This window comes from Podarcis bocagei, assembly GCF_964188305.1.
Source record: "Podarcis bocagei genome assembly, chromosome: 14".
Taxonomy (NCBI): Eukaryota; Metazoa; Chordata; class Lepidosauria; order Squamata; family Lacertidae; genus Podarcis; species Podarcis bocagei.
Genome location: NC_138139.1, coordinates 5581467 through 5597159, shown reverse-complemented (window position 1 = coordinate 5597159; position 15693 = coordinate 5581467). Strand labels below are relative to the sequence as shown.

Sequence of the window (15693 nt, the reverse complement as noted above, 5' to 3'; positions counted from 1 at the left end):
GTGTGCATTCTTCATTTTAAAAAATAGCTAGCTGACCTCTTAAACACATTTTTAAAGAATTACAGAGACCTCACTGCTGCTAAGAACTTTGCGGGAGGGGTTGTTTGTTTTTTGCCATGCACAGGAATTGAATAGAAACTCAGAGATGCTTAAAATGCTGTTCAGCCCAACATGGTTCTTGTGCCTAGGTGCAGCCTTTTCCACCCTCATTCCTCTAGATCTTGAGTGGGTGACATTTGTCCTCCCCCACACAATGCTGCTGAACTGTGGCTCTCATCAGCCCCAGCAAGCATGCTCAGTGGCTATGGATGATGGGAGTTGCAGTTCTGCAGCATCTGGCGGGGCGAATTCCCCATCCCTGTGCTTCAGTTCCCATCATCCCTGGCCATGCTAGCTAGGGCTAGAATCTGACAGCATCTGGAGAGTACTATGTTGGAGAAGGCTACCTGTTATCTACTTACCTGTAATTGTCTCCAATTCAAAGCCTTAAGCTGTCCAGAATTATTATTTTTGAATGATTGTAGGTGTAGGGAGAGAGATTAACTTGCAGCAGAATTTTGATGTGCTTGGTTTAAAAATGCTTCTAGTTACTACCCTAATTGTTCCTTTTGAAGATCTACTGTAGGTATGGCCAAAGGCTGGCATCTACCCAGAGGTTTGATTCTTCTCTTTCAACAGGATTCAGTTTCAGGTTGCAATGGTTTTAAAACTTTCCTCAATTAAAAAATTGGTGTAATGTCTGTCACGAGGGGTAGATGCACAAGTGATGGAAGTTAAGAGCCCTCTTGGTTGCACAGATCTAGTTTATCTTTTATTTAACCAAATAGGTTTTTTTTTTAAATTTGGTTTATTATTTATTGTAAAGCAAACCTCTAAGCGGTTTACAAAAATATAAAATATTGGCACCACTGCTTCTGCTCACTCCGCTTACCAACCATGTCTATCTGCCAACCCCTTTCCAAAGCCCCAGTCCCCCGCCAGCCTGCTCCTGCTTCAGAATAGAGCTGCTGTGCTAAACCTCTGTAAAATTGCTTGGTTAAAGCTTGTTGCAACTGCATTTAATGGAGGCAGGTGCTTCAGAGTAGCTTACTAAACCAGTCTGTGAAGCACCTCTCCTTCCTCCTGGCTGCCATTTGTCACACTGGAGTTGGCATGGTGGCCATGCAAACTGCAATGTGATGCAACATGATGTATATAGGAAGAAAACAAAAATATTCTCAGTAAAAATAATTAAGCACAAGCATATAAAAGTTGTCAAAGGAGGAATTAAAATCAACAGTAGCTAAGAGGTAAAGCACATCTAACTTGCGCATGCCCCCATGTTCACCAATATCCTTTTTTTCCTTCTCCTTAAAGGAACTTGTGCGGCTTCTGCAGCAGACCGTCAGATCTTCACAGTATGACAAATATTTTGTAGGGCATCTTTGTGATGGAGTCCCCAAAGATAAGTTAGAGCTGCTTCATGAAAAAGACAATCAGATATTGGGTCTCAACAGCCAGCTTGAAAAGCTTAATCTGGAGAAGGACAGTTTGCGGCAGGAAGTAAAGAATTTGAAATGCAAGGTGGGCGAGCTCAATGAGCAGCTGGGCATGCTTATGGAGACCATTCAAGCCAAAGATGAAGTGATCATGAAACTTTCCAGGGAGCTGAGTGAATGTGAGGGCCAGTCATCTGGCCAGAGTGGAGGATCAGTCCATTCTCCCATGTCTTCTTCCATCAACAAAGAACTGCAGGAGCTTGACAGGCTGAAAGTAAGGAACATTTTTGCTTCAGTAGTGGAGGCCCTTCGAATTCCATGTGATGTGCCCTTCTGTAGGCTGAATATTTTCAGGAAATAATTTGAACCTTGGTTTGGAAGCAAGGCACTTACCACATTTCACTAATTTTGGACACAAGGGCTAGGTTTGGTTGGTAAAAACTATCAAGTGGAGAATGCGAATGGAAGAGAGGTGGGATGAGGATCATTTGAAGGTGGTCCTGACTTGCCAGACTATGTTTTGGCATTGCATCTATCTGAGTTGAGCTGCAGGGGACCCAATTCTCAGATCACAACAGGTGTTGCAAACAAGGTTTAAGGAATGGGGTCACATCCATGAATAAGTAACAAAATGCCATAAGAGCAACATCATGAGAACACATATAGCATGATAGAAATACAGATTAAAGAGAGAGCGACAATGTATGTGGCAAGATGCTGCCTTATTTGACAACCTTCAGACCTGAAGAGTCTTAAGGGAAGACAGAGCCCAGCAGAAACAGTCACAGCTTAATGATTTGAAAATATAGAACTCTTTTATAAACTTTCATTGCTTCCCTATTTCTTAATGCTTGAGACACATTTGATTTTTAAAGCAGAGCTTCTCAAGAAACTTAGCATGATCTTGAGTGATTGAGCAACAGTTGGAAGTCAGTGAGTCAGATCATTGTTTTGTCATTAGAGTTTCATTTTCCCTATAGTTGTATAAAATTGGAGAGTACAGTTTTACTAGTGGTCTAGCCCTAAAATGGTCCACCGTGTCAAGTTCTAATGAGTAGAATTTATAGCACACCTTTGAGTTCTTTGACTATCTAGCTCCCCACTTGAGCACTTTCTCTGTAATTCTGGAGTGCCTCCCCCCTGTGTCAATATACTGTTTTAAAAACACAAGAAAAGTAGAGCTTCTTGGGTCTTGTATTCCTCATAATGTATTGCTTGTATTCCTCATAATATATTTTTAAAATAACCTATATTTATCCATATCTTTTGTTCACAGGATAGTCTTCAGGGTTATAAAAACCAGAACAAATTTTTAAATAAAGAGATCCTAGAACTGTCTGCTTTACGGAGAACTGCTGAAAACAGAGAAAGAGACTTGATGACAAAGGTCAGCTTAACACAGATGCTCATTGTAAATCTTTCACTTGACACTGAAAGTAAAATCCTGCTAGCTTTCATTGCCAGAAGTGAAAATTTCAAGCAATATATAGAAAGAGGAACTTAAAACTTATTGTTATGCTGATTTGCAGAACCCTCTGTCTTTTTCTGGAATTGCAACATCCTCGTTTTATCTCAGAGGTGGGGAACCCTTTTTCAGTCTTAGGTTTGCAGCATTCCTTCACGGGCAGCCTTCCAGGCGACACACACCAGTTGTGGGCAGGGCAGATGCACGTGGATGTGACTCTTACCTTTGTGCAGGAGATCGTAGCCATGCAAAAAATCATCAGTTACTGCACATACACATCTCTACATCCTCCTTCCACACAAGCAAGAGGCGTGCATTCTGGCCAAGCAAAAGCACTTGAGGAGGTGTTATGGTCTGGGGAGAATCCCAAGCATAAAGTTAAAGAGGTGTAGGTAGCTGCATTTGGCCTCTGGGACTGAGGTTTCTCAATCCTGTTTTATCTTCATGGGAGAGGGACAACTTGTGCATACATACACTCACTTACTCACTTGCTTATTGAAATGGATTCCCATGCATTACTTGTTTCTGCAAGTGCCAATTTGAAAGAATTCTTTGGTGTATTCTCTGCAGTATACAAGCCTTGAAGCCAAGCTCTGCCAAGTGGAAAGTAAGTATCTTATCTTGCTTCAAGAGATGAAGACCCCAGTTTGCTCAGAGGAGCAGGGTCCTTGTCATGATGTGGTGACCCAGCTCCTGGAAGATGCCTTGAAAGTGGACAGCAGTGAGCACCTGGAGCAGACATACTTCAAACCTCACATGGTCAGGTAAACAGAAGACTCTTGATAACTTCACATATGATACCACTATATAAATAAAGTAAAATTTAAAAACACCACAGCCTTTTCTGAGAGCTAGTGCAGTGTAGCAGCTGAGGGACTAAGCTGGCGCTCACAGTTTTAAATCTCTTAACTGCAACTATGTCTTTGCCTGGTTGCCCTTTGGCAGTCCTTTTGGACCCAAAAGAGGGCAGAATAGGGGTGGGGTGATAGGGGGCACACGTATGCATGCTCCACCAGCACACATGTACTAGGATAATACAAGACTCGTGTTGTTAGGACTGTTGTAATAGTTATGGAACTACCTCAGTGGTTGAGCGCCTGGGTTCAGTCCCTCAGTTTCCAGGAGAGAATCCCCTGCCCAAAATCCTGGGGAGCTTGTGCTGAATTGGTTTAGAGTAGACTTTAGATGCCATACACTGAGTGAGATGATCGGTCCATCTAGCTCAGTATTGTCAACACTGACTGGCAGCAGTTCTTGGATAATATGCTTATGAAGGACAATCAGTGGCGTAGCGTGGGGGGTGCAGGGGGGGCCGGCCGCACCGGGCGCAACATCTGGGGGTTAGGGTTAGGGGGCGCAAATCCACGGGTTAGGGGGCACAAATTACTTGCCTTGCCCCGGGTGCTGACAACCCACGCTACGCCACTGAGGACAATTGTCTGGAGTTCTACTATTTTTAGAATACTAACCACTCCCTCTTCACTCCTCATAGCCTTCTTCCTTTTCCTTTCTTGTTTTGGTCTATTCTCTTTCTTTATTGTTATTACTGCATTTTGTGTACTAGAAAGTGAACATAAAAGCAATTACCAGGAAAAAAACACCATTGACTGGCAATGACTCCAGAATTCTAGACCTTCCCTTCTCTACATGGAGATGCTGTAGGCATAACCTAAGACCTTCTGCATGCAAAGCATGTGCCCTAGATAGTTCTGTGCTAGCTGGTCATTTGTCTGACTTGGTAGAAGGCAGTTTCCTATGTTCTTGTGTGAAGTGTTGTTGTGTGATGTTAAGAATACTTTCTTTACTTTTGCATTTGGAATGGGTGCCAGTAGCATCGTATTTTCTTTGGGGAACAGTGGGAATGAATTTAACACCTTTTTAGGGTGAGCTGCTCTAAGCTAGAACTTCTGCAACCTCCCTGGCAAGATGACCCCCTAAATATTTTCTAAACATTGTGTTTGTGTGTTAAAGTGTGTGAAAGAGGGGTATACCATCCCTTAAATAATTAGTTGCAAAGCCTGAATTAACTTATTTAATTCAAGTATAATCAGCATGTTTTCTAACTTGAGAAATTGTTTGTCTGAACACTTATAAGAAGTATTTAACATAATAATAATAATAATAATAATAATAATAATAATAATAATAATAATAATAATATACCATCCTTCACCAAAAGATTTCAGGATGGTTCACAAGATATTTGGAAATATTCTCTAAAACAGGAGACTGGAAACTGGAGGTGAAGGAAGATCACTGAGTGCTGTTGGGAAAGGGGAGGATGGAGAAGCTCCAGGCTCCGAGTCCTATCCCTTGCCATTGGAAAATAATGGTTAAAATGTGTGAGACTAGAAACTTTTAATTTCACAGTGTGATGGCATTACCATTCTGGTGAGGCATTCAATAATTTTGGCGAGCACAGGTGTAATTAAATCCTTAGCATTGTTATTGGCAATTATTTTGCAATTAAATCTGTCACATATGCTTTGAAGGGTTAAATCAGTGTAAGAGACCACCTTATCCCTTATACATCCAGTAGATTGCTGTAGTGTGCAGAAGAATTTCTCCTGCAAGACCCAAAGATCTTAGAGCAAGACTTTCAGGGTGGCCACCTCTGTTCTATGGAATAGTATTCTTGTTGAGATATGACAGACTCCCACTATTTAACTTTCCAGAAACAATTGAAGATATTTGTGTTCTGACAGGCTTTCCCAGGTCTTTCCCATGACTGTCCATTTGCTAGGGTTTTTGTCTTGTTTTAAATGTATTTGTAGGCTTTGTATTTTTCACTGCTCATAATTACCTTATATGCAAATTGCTTTGAGACAGTGGCTTAAAAGATGATTGATAAATTAACAATAAACAAACAAACAAACATCAGCAACAACAACAACACATACCTAAAGGGTAAAGGACTCCTGGATAGTTAAGTCCAGTGAAACTTGACTATGGAGTGCAGTACTCATCTCACTTCAGGTCAAGAGAGCCGGCATTTGTCTACAGATAGATTTCTGGGTCATGAGGCCAGCATGACTAAACTGCTTCTGGTGCAACAGGGCACTGTGACGAGTGCCAGAGCACAGGGAAATGCTATTTACCTTCCTGCCACCTATTTATCTACTTGCGCTGATATGCTTTCGCACTGCTAGGTTGGCAGGAGCTGGGACAGAGCAACAAGAACTCATCCTATCACGCGAACTCAAACTGCTGAACTTCTGATCAGCAAGCCCTCAGTGTTTTAGACCACAGCGCCATCTGCTCCCTTACTAAAATGAACGAGTTAACAGAATGGGGGGGGGGGGGACTTAGTGCATTTATCTGAGCTCACAAAAGATATAGCAGACTTCCAGAATATCACCTTTCGCTCTTGCTTGAGTTTTTTTCATTCCTAAAGATTCCCAGTTAATCAGATTTCTCTCTCCTTTACAGTGAATATGATATTTATGGGTTTCAGACAGTCCCAGAGGATGATGAGGAAGAGAAGCTGGTAGCGAAGGTTCGGGCCTTGGATCTGAAATCGCTCTCCCTTACTGAAAACCAGGAGATGTCCACAGGGGTGAAGTGGGAGAACTATCTGGCTAGCACCATGAACAGGGAGATGGTGCGCTCTGTGGAACTCAAGAACCTCATTCGGTATGGGATTCCGCATGCCCACCGCTCCCAGATGTGGAAATGGTGCATTGGCCTTCATGTAAAGAAGTTCAGGGAACACATGGACCCCGGCTACTTCCAATCACTTCTTCAGAATGCCCTGAAGAAGCAGAACCCGGCTTCAAAGCAGATAGAGCTAGATCTTCTGCGGACTTTGCCCAACAACAAGCATTACTCTTCTCTGACATCTGAAGGAGTGCAGAAGCTGCGGAATGTCTTGCTTGCATTTTCTTGGCGGAACCCAGACATAGGATATTGCCAGGGTCTCAACAGGTAGAATCTGTTTTCTTCATTTTCTGTAGTCATTTGGCATGTCTCACTTTTATTTATTTTTTTAAAAAGAAATATTTATTGTCATTTTGTTATGAGAGGAGAAACATAAATTACATAGAGATTCCCCTTTATCACCACAATAGGAACTGGTGATATTTATTGATAAAGCAAAAGGCTGGGTGATCTAAAATAGGAGTTAAAGGCGACGGCAAATGAGTTAAATGTGATTGCCATTTGTGCCATATTCAAAGGGTCAGCTGTAGAAACAGATTACTTATTTTGCTAATGTGAGCCCATGAAGTTTTCAGGATGGGTAAGGCGTTAAGAGTGGGTTGCAAGGGTTCCAGTTCTATTTTGGCCCATAGAGTTGAAGCTGAGTTGTTAATCATATGTGTCAACTTTTAATTGGAAAGCCTCGTAATACAACTTAAGATTTGGGGCACCAAGACCTCCCTTAGTTCTTGCTCAATACAGGGTTAGACAGCATACCCTGCTTTCTTTACCTCCTGAAATAAAATTATTAATCAAGTGTTGCCATTGAGCCAATTGAGAAAGAGGGATAGTTATGGGCAGGGCCTGAAAGAAAAATAGAGATTTATGAAGAATGCACACCTTCACAGCTGCAATTTGGCCTAACCAACTTAAATTTAAATGTTTCTGTAGCCTTTTGTCAAGATCCCCAAAATTCCTTGAGTAAAGTTGACATAACCCCATGATTTTACTACTTTGAGATATCTGAATCCACCACATAGCAATTTAAAACCAGAATTAGAGTGTAACCAGTTGTGTTCTGAAATCATGGAAATAGGAAACATCACTTATTTGTTTTAATTAATTTTTCATAGAATTGTAGAAGGTCATCTAGTCCACACCCCCACACACCCAGCAACCTTAGTAGACATGTTCAGTTTCGGTTTCAGTTTCTGTTAATTGGTTCTCGTGAGAAACTTGCAGATTCTAGCTTCACCAATTAACTCCAGCTGGTGGCAATTTACTCTTGGCAGAAAGCCCAGGTCTGCTTGACCTAGAAACTACTCACTCTGATTGGTTAACGAGCAGCACTCAACTCTGTTATCTAGGGATTGCTAGCACAGTTTGATGTGAGGTGTGTTAGGAGTCAGAAGTGCTGTGTATGGTTTTGAGAGAGAAAGAAAGATAGGATTTATTTGCTTTTATTTGTATGCAGAAACTCTGCTGGTTTTATTTTTCCTTTTTAATAAATCCTGTAAATAGTTATTCTGAGTCTAGCTGACTAGTCATTACTGCCGCAACTAGCTTCCTCGCTGTGCAGGAAAACTCTGCTACGTTTGGGCTAAAGCCAGTAGGGCTATGCCTGACACTTCAAAGTTCCATGAGGTTATGGGCATTGTACTGCCAGCCTGAGTTGCGGTGGTGTCAGCATCAACGGCGTTGGTTCCAGTAGTTCCAGAGGTTGTTGTTCTCTGGCTGGTTCCTGACCGTGGTGAGCTGGTGACGCAGCGGACGCAAGGACAACAGCTGCAGCGTGTGAGTGCTGGGTGCTGTGGTTCCTGTTTTCTCTCTCGGTGGTCGTGAGTAGCTGGTTCCGGGTTCCAGGGACATCGCTCTCAAGATGGCCTTACAACCAGTTCAGATGGCTTTTGAGCGTCTGAATGACTCCAATTACTTGCTGTGGTCGGAACGCATGCAGGCAGTGCTGCAGAGGGATCGTCTCTGGCAAGTGGTGAGTAAGTTTCCTACGAAGCCTGATGATGAAGACCTCGATAAAGACCAAAGAGCAAGGGCCACAATTGTCTTGGGGCTGGAAGATTCCCAGTTGCCGTATGTGAGGGGAATCAAGACAGCTAGAGGTGTGTGGCAAGCACTTAAAGAACTCCATGTGCGTGAGACAGCGGTTTCCAAGCTGTTCATTCGCAAGGCATTGTACAAGGCAATGTTACAGCCTGGGGTTACAATGCAGGAACACCTACACAGTTTACAGTTAAAGTTTGTTGCGCTACAGGAAAGAGACTGTGCATTAGACCAGCAGGAGAAGGTGGCTATTATTTTGAGTTCTCTCCCGGAAAGCTGGGATAATTTAGTTTTGTCTCTAGAAGGCATGCAGGAGCATGATTTATCAGTCAGTTACGTTACTGGGCGTTTGATTGAAGAATGGCAGAAGAGGCAAGAAAGGTCGGTGGCTGCAGAGGCTTCTACTGGTGGACGGTTTGGAAGGAGTTCTCATGCCGTGCCAGAGGTGAAGCAAAAGCAGCGTACTGGTGAGGAGTCAGCGTTTGCTGTTAGGCGTTGTTTCCGATGTGGGTCTTCAGCGCATCTAAAACGACAATGTCCGGAGTTGGTCAAGTCTCAGTGGCCGGTGCAGGAGCAGAGACGAGATCAGCAGCAGCAGCAGCAGCGTAAAAAGAAATTCTTCAAACGAAAACAGTCGGCTCAGCTGGTGACCGGCGAGGTCAAGAGTGCTGATGAGAAACAAGCGGTCTGGGTGGTCGATTCGGGAGCATCTCGCCACATCGTGAATTCAGATGAATTGTTTGTTTCCAAGAACTCAGCACAGCGCAGCCAGGTGGCTCTAGCAGACGGAAGTACTTCCGAAGTGATTTCGGGGGGTGCAGTTTTTGTTCCTTGTCTTCGTGAATGCCTGCAAAATGTACTTTGTGTGCCGTCATTAAGGAGCAATCTGATGTCTGTAGATTGTTTGCTAAAAGCTGGGTTTAAAGTGTATTTTGAAGGAGACAGTTGCATTATTAAGAAGGCTGGTGAGATTTTAGGCACTGCTAAGTCAGAGGGAGGCTTGTTTTGGCTTAAAGCAGGATCTCAAGTTGCAGCAGTAGTCAGTAAATCTCAGCCTGCAGTGAATAACAAAGCTATACATGACAACTGTGTGCACTTATTGCATAGGAAAATGGGGCATGCTTGCTGGAAAAGTGTACTAAAAATGTCTGAATTGGCTGATGGGGGTAATTTAAAGAGTTGTAACAAGTACCTTGATTGTAATGTTTGTAAAAAGGTTAAAACCCACAGAGTCTCTTACCCCAGAAGCGACAGAGTTAGTGAGTCACCGCTACAGCTGGTTCACATGGACGTAATTGGTCCATTTGCTGTAAGCAGGGGTGGATCGCGTTTTTCACTAACAATTGTGGATGACGCCACGCGTTATTCTTGGGTTTTTCCCATGAAGAATAAGGGTGACGTGTTCACTAAGTTTAAAGGCTGGGTGGCATCTGTGGAAAGATTTCTGTCCACTAAACTCAAAAGGATTCAGACGGACAGAGGTGGCGAATTTATGTCAAATGCTTTTAAAGATTGGTTACAAAAGCGTGGCATTGGGCATAGGAAAACGAACGTTTTTTCCCCAGAGGAGAATGGCGTTGCAGAGCGAAAAAACAGATCTTTACAAGGTATGATGTTTGCCATGCTTGATGATGCTGATTTGCCCATGTCTTATTGGGGGGAGAGCATGCTCACCGCGTGTTATCTCCAAAATAGGCTCTTTCATCAAACAATAGGTACAACCCCGTACTTTAAATTGTTTCAGAAAAAAACCTAAAATTGACCATTTGCATGTGTTTGGATCAAAAGCCTGGGTATTAATTCCGAAACAAATGAGAAAGAAGGGAGATCCTAAGACCAAACAGCTAGTGTTTGTGGGTTACCAGGAGCTGGGAAAAGGTTTCCGTTTTGCTGAAGGGACAAATGGCATTGTGATCTCCAGGAATGCCAGTTTTTGTGAACATAGTGGCTGGGAGAGACTACATGCCAATACTGAGGTTTGGTTTGAACCTTCCCAGGAGCTTCATGACTCTGAAGGTAGACATAGAGAATCAGAGTCTGAGGGGGAGGAAAGTTCAGATAAGAGCTCTCAGGAAAGTGGAGTTAGCCAGAGCCCAGTTGCTAAGCAACAAAAGAGAGGTCGTAGTTCTGAGGAGGAAAGTGGGTCAGAAGAAAAATTTTCTCCCAGAAGATCTAAAAGACAAAACAAAGGAGTGCCTCCGGTGCGTTTTTCCCCAGATACTGCAAATGTGTTTAGTGTAATTGCAGAACCCAAGAGTTTTCAGGAGGTGTTAAAGTTACCAAAAGAGGAGGCAGAGCTCTGGAAACAGGCAATGGAGGAAGAGATGTCCTCTCTGAATGAGCACAAGGTTTTTACACCAGTAGCAGCGCCTGAGGGGGCAAAGATTGTAGGCTGCAGGTGGGTGTACGAAGGACTTAGGCCCGGTTAGGACATATCTAGGGTTGGAAGTGTGCTGGGCCCAAGATGGCAGCTGCCTAATTAGTCAGCAGAACAAAGTTAAACAACTACTGACTACATACAGGATGCAGGATTGCAAAGGGGCAGCGGTGCCTATGGATCCAGGTTTCATAAAAACACTTCACATAGATGAGAGTCCTGAATTTGAACATCCTGATGTATATCACTCTGTAATTGGAAGTTTATTGTATATAGCACAGTGGTCCAGACCTGATATTAGCTATGCAGTAGGCATATTAAGTAGATTGGTCTCAAAACCCACACTAAATGCCTGGAAAGGGGTAAAACAAGTTCTGAGATACCTCAAACAGACAATTGGCTATATGTTACAATTAAATTCTTCAGAGGATGAAATGTTGAGTTGCTACTGTGATAGTGACTGGGGAAATTTGCCAGATAGAAAATCTGTCACAGGACTAGTCATAATGGTCGGTGGAGCTTTAATCAGCTGGCGGTCACGCAAGCAAGACGTTGTAAGTGTGTCATCAACGGAATCAGAGTACGCCGCATTGAGTGAATTGTGCAACGAGGTGATTTATTTCAAGCATTTGATGGCAGATTTAAATGTAAATTGTGGAGAACCAGTACAAGTTTACATTGATAATCAAGCTTGTATAACCTTAAGTAAAACAGAGGGTTTCAAATCGCGTTCCAAACATATCTCTGTAAAATACCAAAATGTACGTTGCTGTGTACAAGACAATGTAATCACCTGTACTTATGTATCAAGTGAAGAAAATGTGGCAGATGTGTTAACTAAACCATTGGCAAAGGTAAAGAACAAGCGAATGTGCAAGGGTTTAGGTTTGCTGGAAAAATAATCTCCTACATAGGTGTATTTGGAGTTAATTGTTCAGCAGAATCTGTGAGGGGGTGTTCAGTTTCGGTTTCAGTTTCTGTTAATTGGTTCTCGTGAGAAACTTGCAGATTCTAGCTTCACCAATTAACTCCAGCTGGTGGCAATTTACTCTTGGCAGAAAGCCCAGGTCTGCTTGACCTAGAAACTACTCACTCTGATTGGTTAACGAGCAGCACTCAACTCTGTTATCTAGGGATTGCTAGCACAGTTTGATGTGAGGTGTGTTAGGAGTCAGAAGTGCTGTGTATGGTTTTGAGAGAGAAAGAAAGATAGGATTTATTTGCTTTTATTTGTATGCAGAAACTCTGCTGGTTTTATTTTTCCTTTTTAATAAATCCTGTAAATAGTTATTCTGAGTCTAGCTGACTAGTCATTACTGCCGCAACTAGCTTCCTCGCTGTGCAGGAAAACTCTGCTACGTTTGGGCTAAAGCCAGTAGGGCTATGCCTGACACTTCAAAGTTCCATGAAGACATACTAAGAGTCTGCTGTAGAGGCAAGAGAGCTCTTTTAGGATCATAGAACATTTTAGCAGATTGTGTGCAAATGGATTTAATTTATGTTCAGTTCCCTGAATTTGGATATCTCTTAGATTTGTAGCTAAAGCCTCTATTACCGCTGCAAATTGGAGTGGCAATAGTGGATAGTCTTGTTTGGTCCCTCGTTTGATTGTGAAATTTGTGGAGTTAACTCCACTAATGGTAATGCAAGCTTAGAATTCCAAATAAATATGCTCAGTTAAATGTAAAAATCTATTCCCAAACAACTCTTTGATAAGAGTTTCCTGAAGTAGCTCCATTCAGTACAATCAAAGGTCTTGAAGGTATCTAGTGAAATTAAAGTTACAGAAGAATTACATTTGCGTGCATGGTGAATTATATCTTGGTTTTATATCTTGATTTTATTCTGTGAACCACCCTGAGACCCCCGGGTATAGGGCAGTATATAAATTCAATAATAATAATAATAATAATATCCAGAACCCTTCAAATAGCATCAGCAATATTCCTTTGAGCAATAAACCAGATTGGTCTAGAGCTACAGGCAACTCCCAATTTACACAGCGGTTGTGTTCCGAGGCACTGCACACATACATGGAATTGTGTATAATTGAAATACACATACTCTCTAAACCTCTGAAACCCCTAGAAAAACCCTTTAAAAAACCAGCAGTACTTACCAGATGGGCAGGAATTGTGGCAGTGGTGGCTCTCAGTCTTCCAGTGGACTGGTACCCCAGAAGTGCTTGGCTGTAGGACTTCTCTTGCTGCTGCTGCTGCTGCTGCTGCTGCTGCTGCTGTTGCTGGTGGGCAGTGGTGGCACTCAGTCTTCCTCATTGCTGGAGGATGACGTGGAAACAGCAACAAGGAATAGACTGGTACCCTGAAGTGCTTGGCTGCAATTCAGATGCACTTGCTGCTGCTGCTTCTGCTGGTGGTGGTATTTTCCAGAAGAACATGGTGATAGACGGCTGGTGCTTTTGCCTCTTCAGCTGGTCAGACATCTCCCTTTATGGCTCCATGCTGTCTGTAAGCGCACACTGGATCTTTAGGCTGCATTCCATGGAGAGGACGTTCTGGGAGATGATGTCCTTCACCGTTGATGTCAAATGACCCCCAGCGACTCAGGACAAACAGCAGTGCTTCTACTGGTGAAAGAGCTGGGACATAAGGGTTCAGATGGTCCCTGAGGTTTACCCTGGACCTAAGTTGTTCAATGATATGTAAATTAATGCAGAAATCTTGAGCCTGGCTCAGTAGTAGATGGGCAGCCAGTCCAGATATTTTAACAATTGGGTCACATGTTGTTGGTTATGTGCCCCTATCAGTGGTCTGGCTGCCACATTCTGCACCACCTGGAGGTTTTAAACCAGGCCCGAGGGCAGCCCCACATAGAACACATTGCAGTAAACTAGCCTTGAGGTTCCCAATGGATGGACTATCCCTGTCCAGGAATGGCCAAAGCTGGTGAACCAGATGAAGCTGGTGAAATACGTATGCATATATGTTTAAACAAGCCAAGCAGCGCTCATTTTAGCCCTTCTCTGTGGTCCAATCATATATTGGTGCCGGTCACTTACCAGCATCAGTTTTAATGGCACCCAGACTCTTGCAGTTTTGCAATATGAGATTGTTCTGTTTTATCTTCTGTCTTTCAGACTGGTGGCAATTGCGCTTCTCTACTTGGAGCAGGAAGATGCCTTTTGGTGCCTAGTTACAATAGTGGAGGTCTTCATGCCTCGGGACTATTATACTAAAACCTTACTAGGCTCCCAGGTATGGAGTGTGCCGGCATGCAAATTCAACCCCTAAAGGCCTAGTTCCCGCAAACACCAGAAGAGGAATCTTGGTAGGGGCTTAAGTGATAAGCTCTTTCTCCATACATGCAACAAATACACATCCCTGCATATAGAAAACTCACATACTGAAATGGAAGTTAGGCTAGAACCTGTTGCCCTGACTTGGTGGATTATTACACACAGGAAGTCTTTCCTTTTGTTTTGCATGTAAAAACATCCAGTTACATGAATCTCCAGCTGCAGTCTGGCTCTTTTGATTATGAGCCACATGCTTTTTTGAGAATTAGACATACTAGTCATCTTGTATGTGTTTAGGTTTTTGTTCTTTCACATTGATAAATGTCCCTTCTGCCAGTGTATATTATATTTCTGCATATGGGGTTCTTGTTCTATAGAAATTATCCCTACTTTTAAGTGCCACCTTTTTAATCAGATACCAGTTTGCTCTGGCATTAGAGATTCAGTCACCCTCCTTTAAGGCCTTGTGAGGCTGCCATTTTATTTTTTAAAAAAAGATTGTACCGTTTGTTCCATTTTTGTCTGAATGAGTTTTCTTTTGTATTGCACTCCTTTAGGTTGACCAGAGAGTCTTCAAGGACTTGATGAGTGAGAAACTCCCTCGGCTGCATGCCCACTTTGAGCAATACAGAGTGGACTACTCGCTCATCACTTTCAACTGGTTCCTTGTTGTGTTTGTAGACAGTGTGGTCAGCGACATACTCTTCAAGATATGGGACTCTTTTTTGTACGAGGGGCCAAAGGTACATGGCATAACCCTGAATGTTTCCTGATGTTTGTAAAACCTGTGGGTAAAGCTGAGCTGAGATGCCACCCAGTGGGATGTTCTCCTGCCCAACATTAGTGAAATGAATAGGAGCTGTGCAATAGCTCAGTTGTCCCATTCATTTCCATGTGCCTTGGTTGTGCCCTGTATCTTTTATGAGTGCTGATGAAACAATTGCTTGAGGAAAGAAATTGAATTGCTGGCAATGTTCAGACTAAGCTATGATTTAGCACATGGGTAGGCAAACTAAGGCCCAGGGGCCGGATCCGGCCCAGTCGCCTTCTAAATCCAGCCCGTGGATGGTCTGGGAATCAGCATGTTTTTACATGAGTAGAATGTGCGCTTTTATTTAAAATGCATCTCTGGGTTATTTGTGGGGCAAAGGAATTCGTTCATCCCCCCCCAAATATAGTCCAGTCCCCCACAAGGTCTGAGGGACCGGCCCCCTGCTGAAAAGTTTGCTGACTCCTGATTTAGCATAATGTGAATGAGTCTTAAACTTGTCAGTTCCCTCCTCCAGTACAGCCACGAGGAGATAGGAAGTTTTGGTTTCTGTTTAATGTTATGGCTTCACTCTGGCCAGCTGTGTCCAGTCAACTATGACTTATTGAAACCATCTTCAAACCTTGGTTTATGATGTTGACTTGTTTCAATATA

General features: G+C 42.9%; 1 protein-coding gene across 1 annotated transcript in view; it reads left to right on the top strand.

The window, feature by feature from the left end:
* Window positions 1–15693, top strand: part of TBC1D2B (TBC1 domain family member 2B) — a 43744-nt gene that overhangs the window by 17069 nt on the left and 10982 nt on the right. The window contains exons 6-11 of the mRNA XM_081170536.1: window positions 1357–1752; window positions 2755–2865; window positions 3514–3707; window positions 6373–6867; window positions 14112–14229; window positions 14828–15013. Coding sequence (XP_081026662.1) covers window positions 1357–1752; window positions 2755–2865; window positions 3514–3707; window positions 6373–6867; window positions 14112–14229; window positions 14828–15013 — 1500 coding nt within the window. The remainder of the gene's footprint in view (window positions 1–1356; window positions 1753–2754; window positions 2866–3513; window positions 3708–6372; window positions 6868–14111; window positions 14230–14827; window positions 15014–15693) is intronic.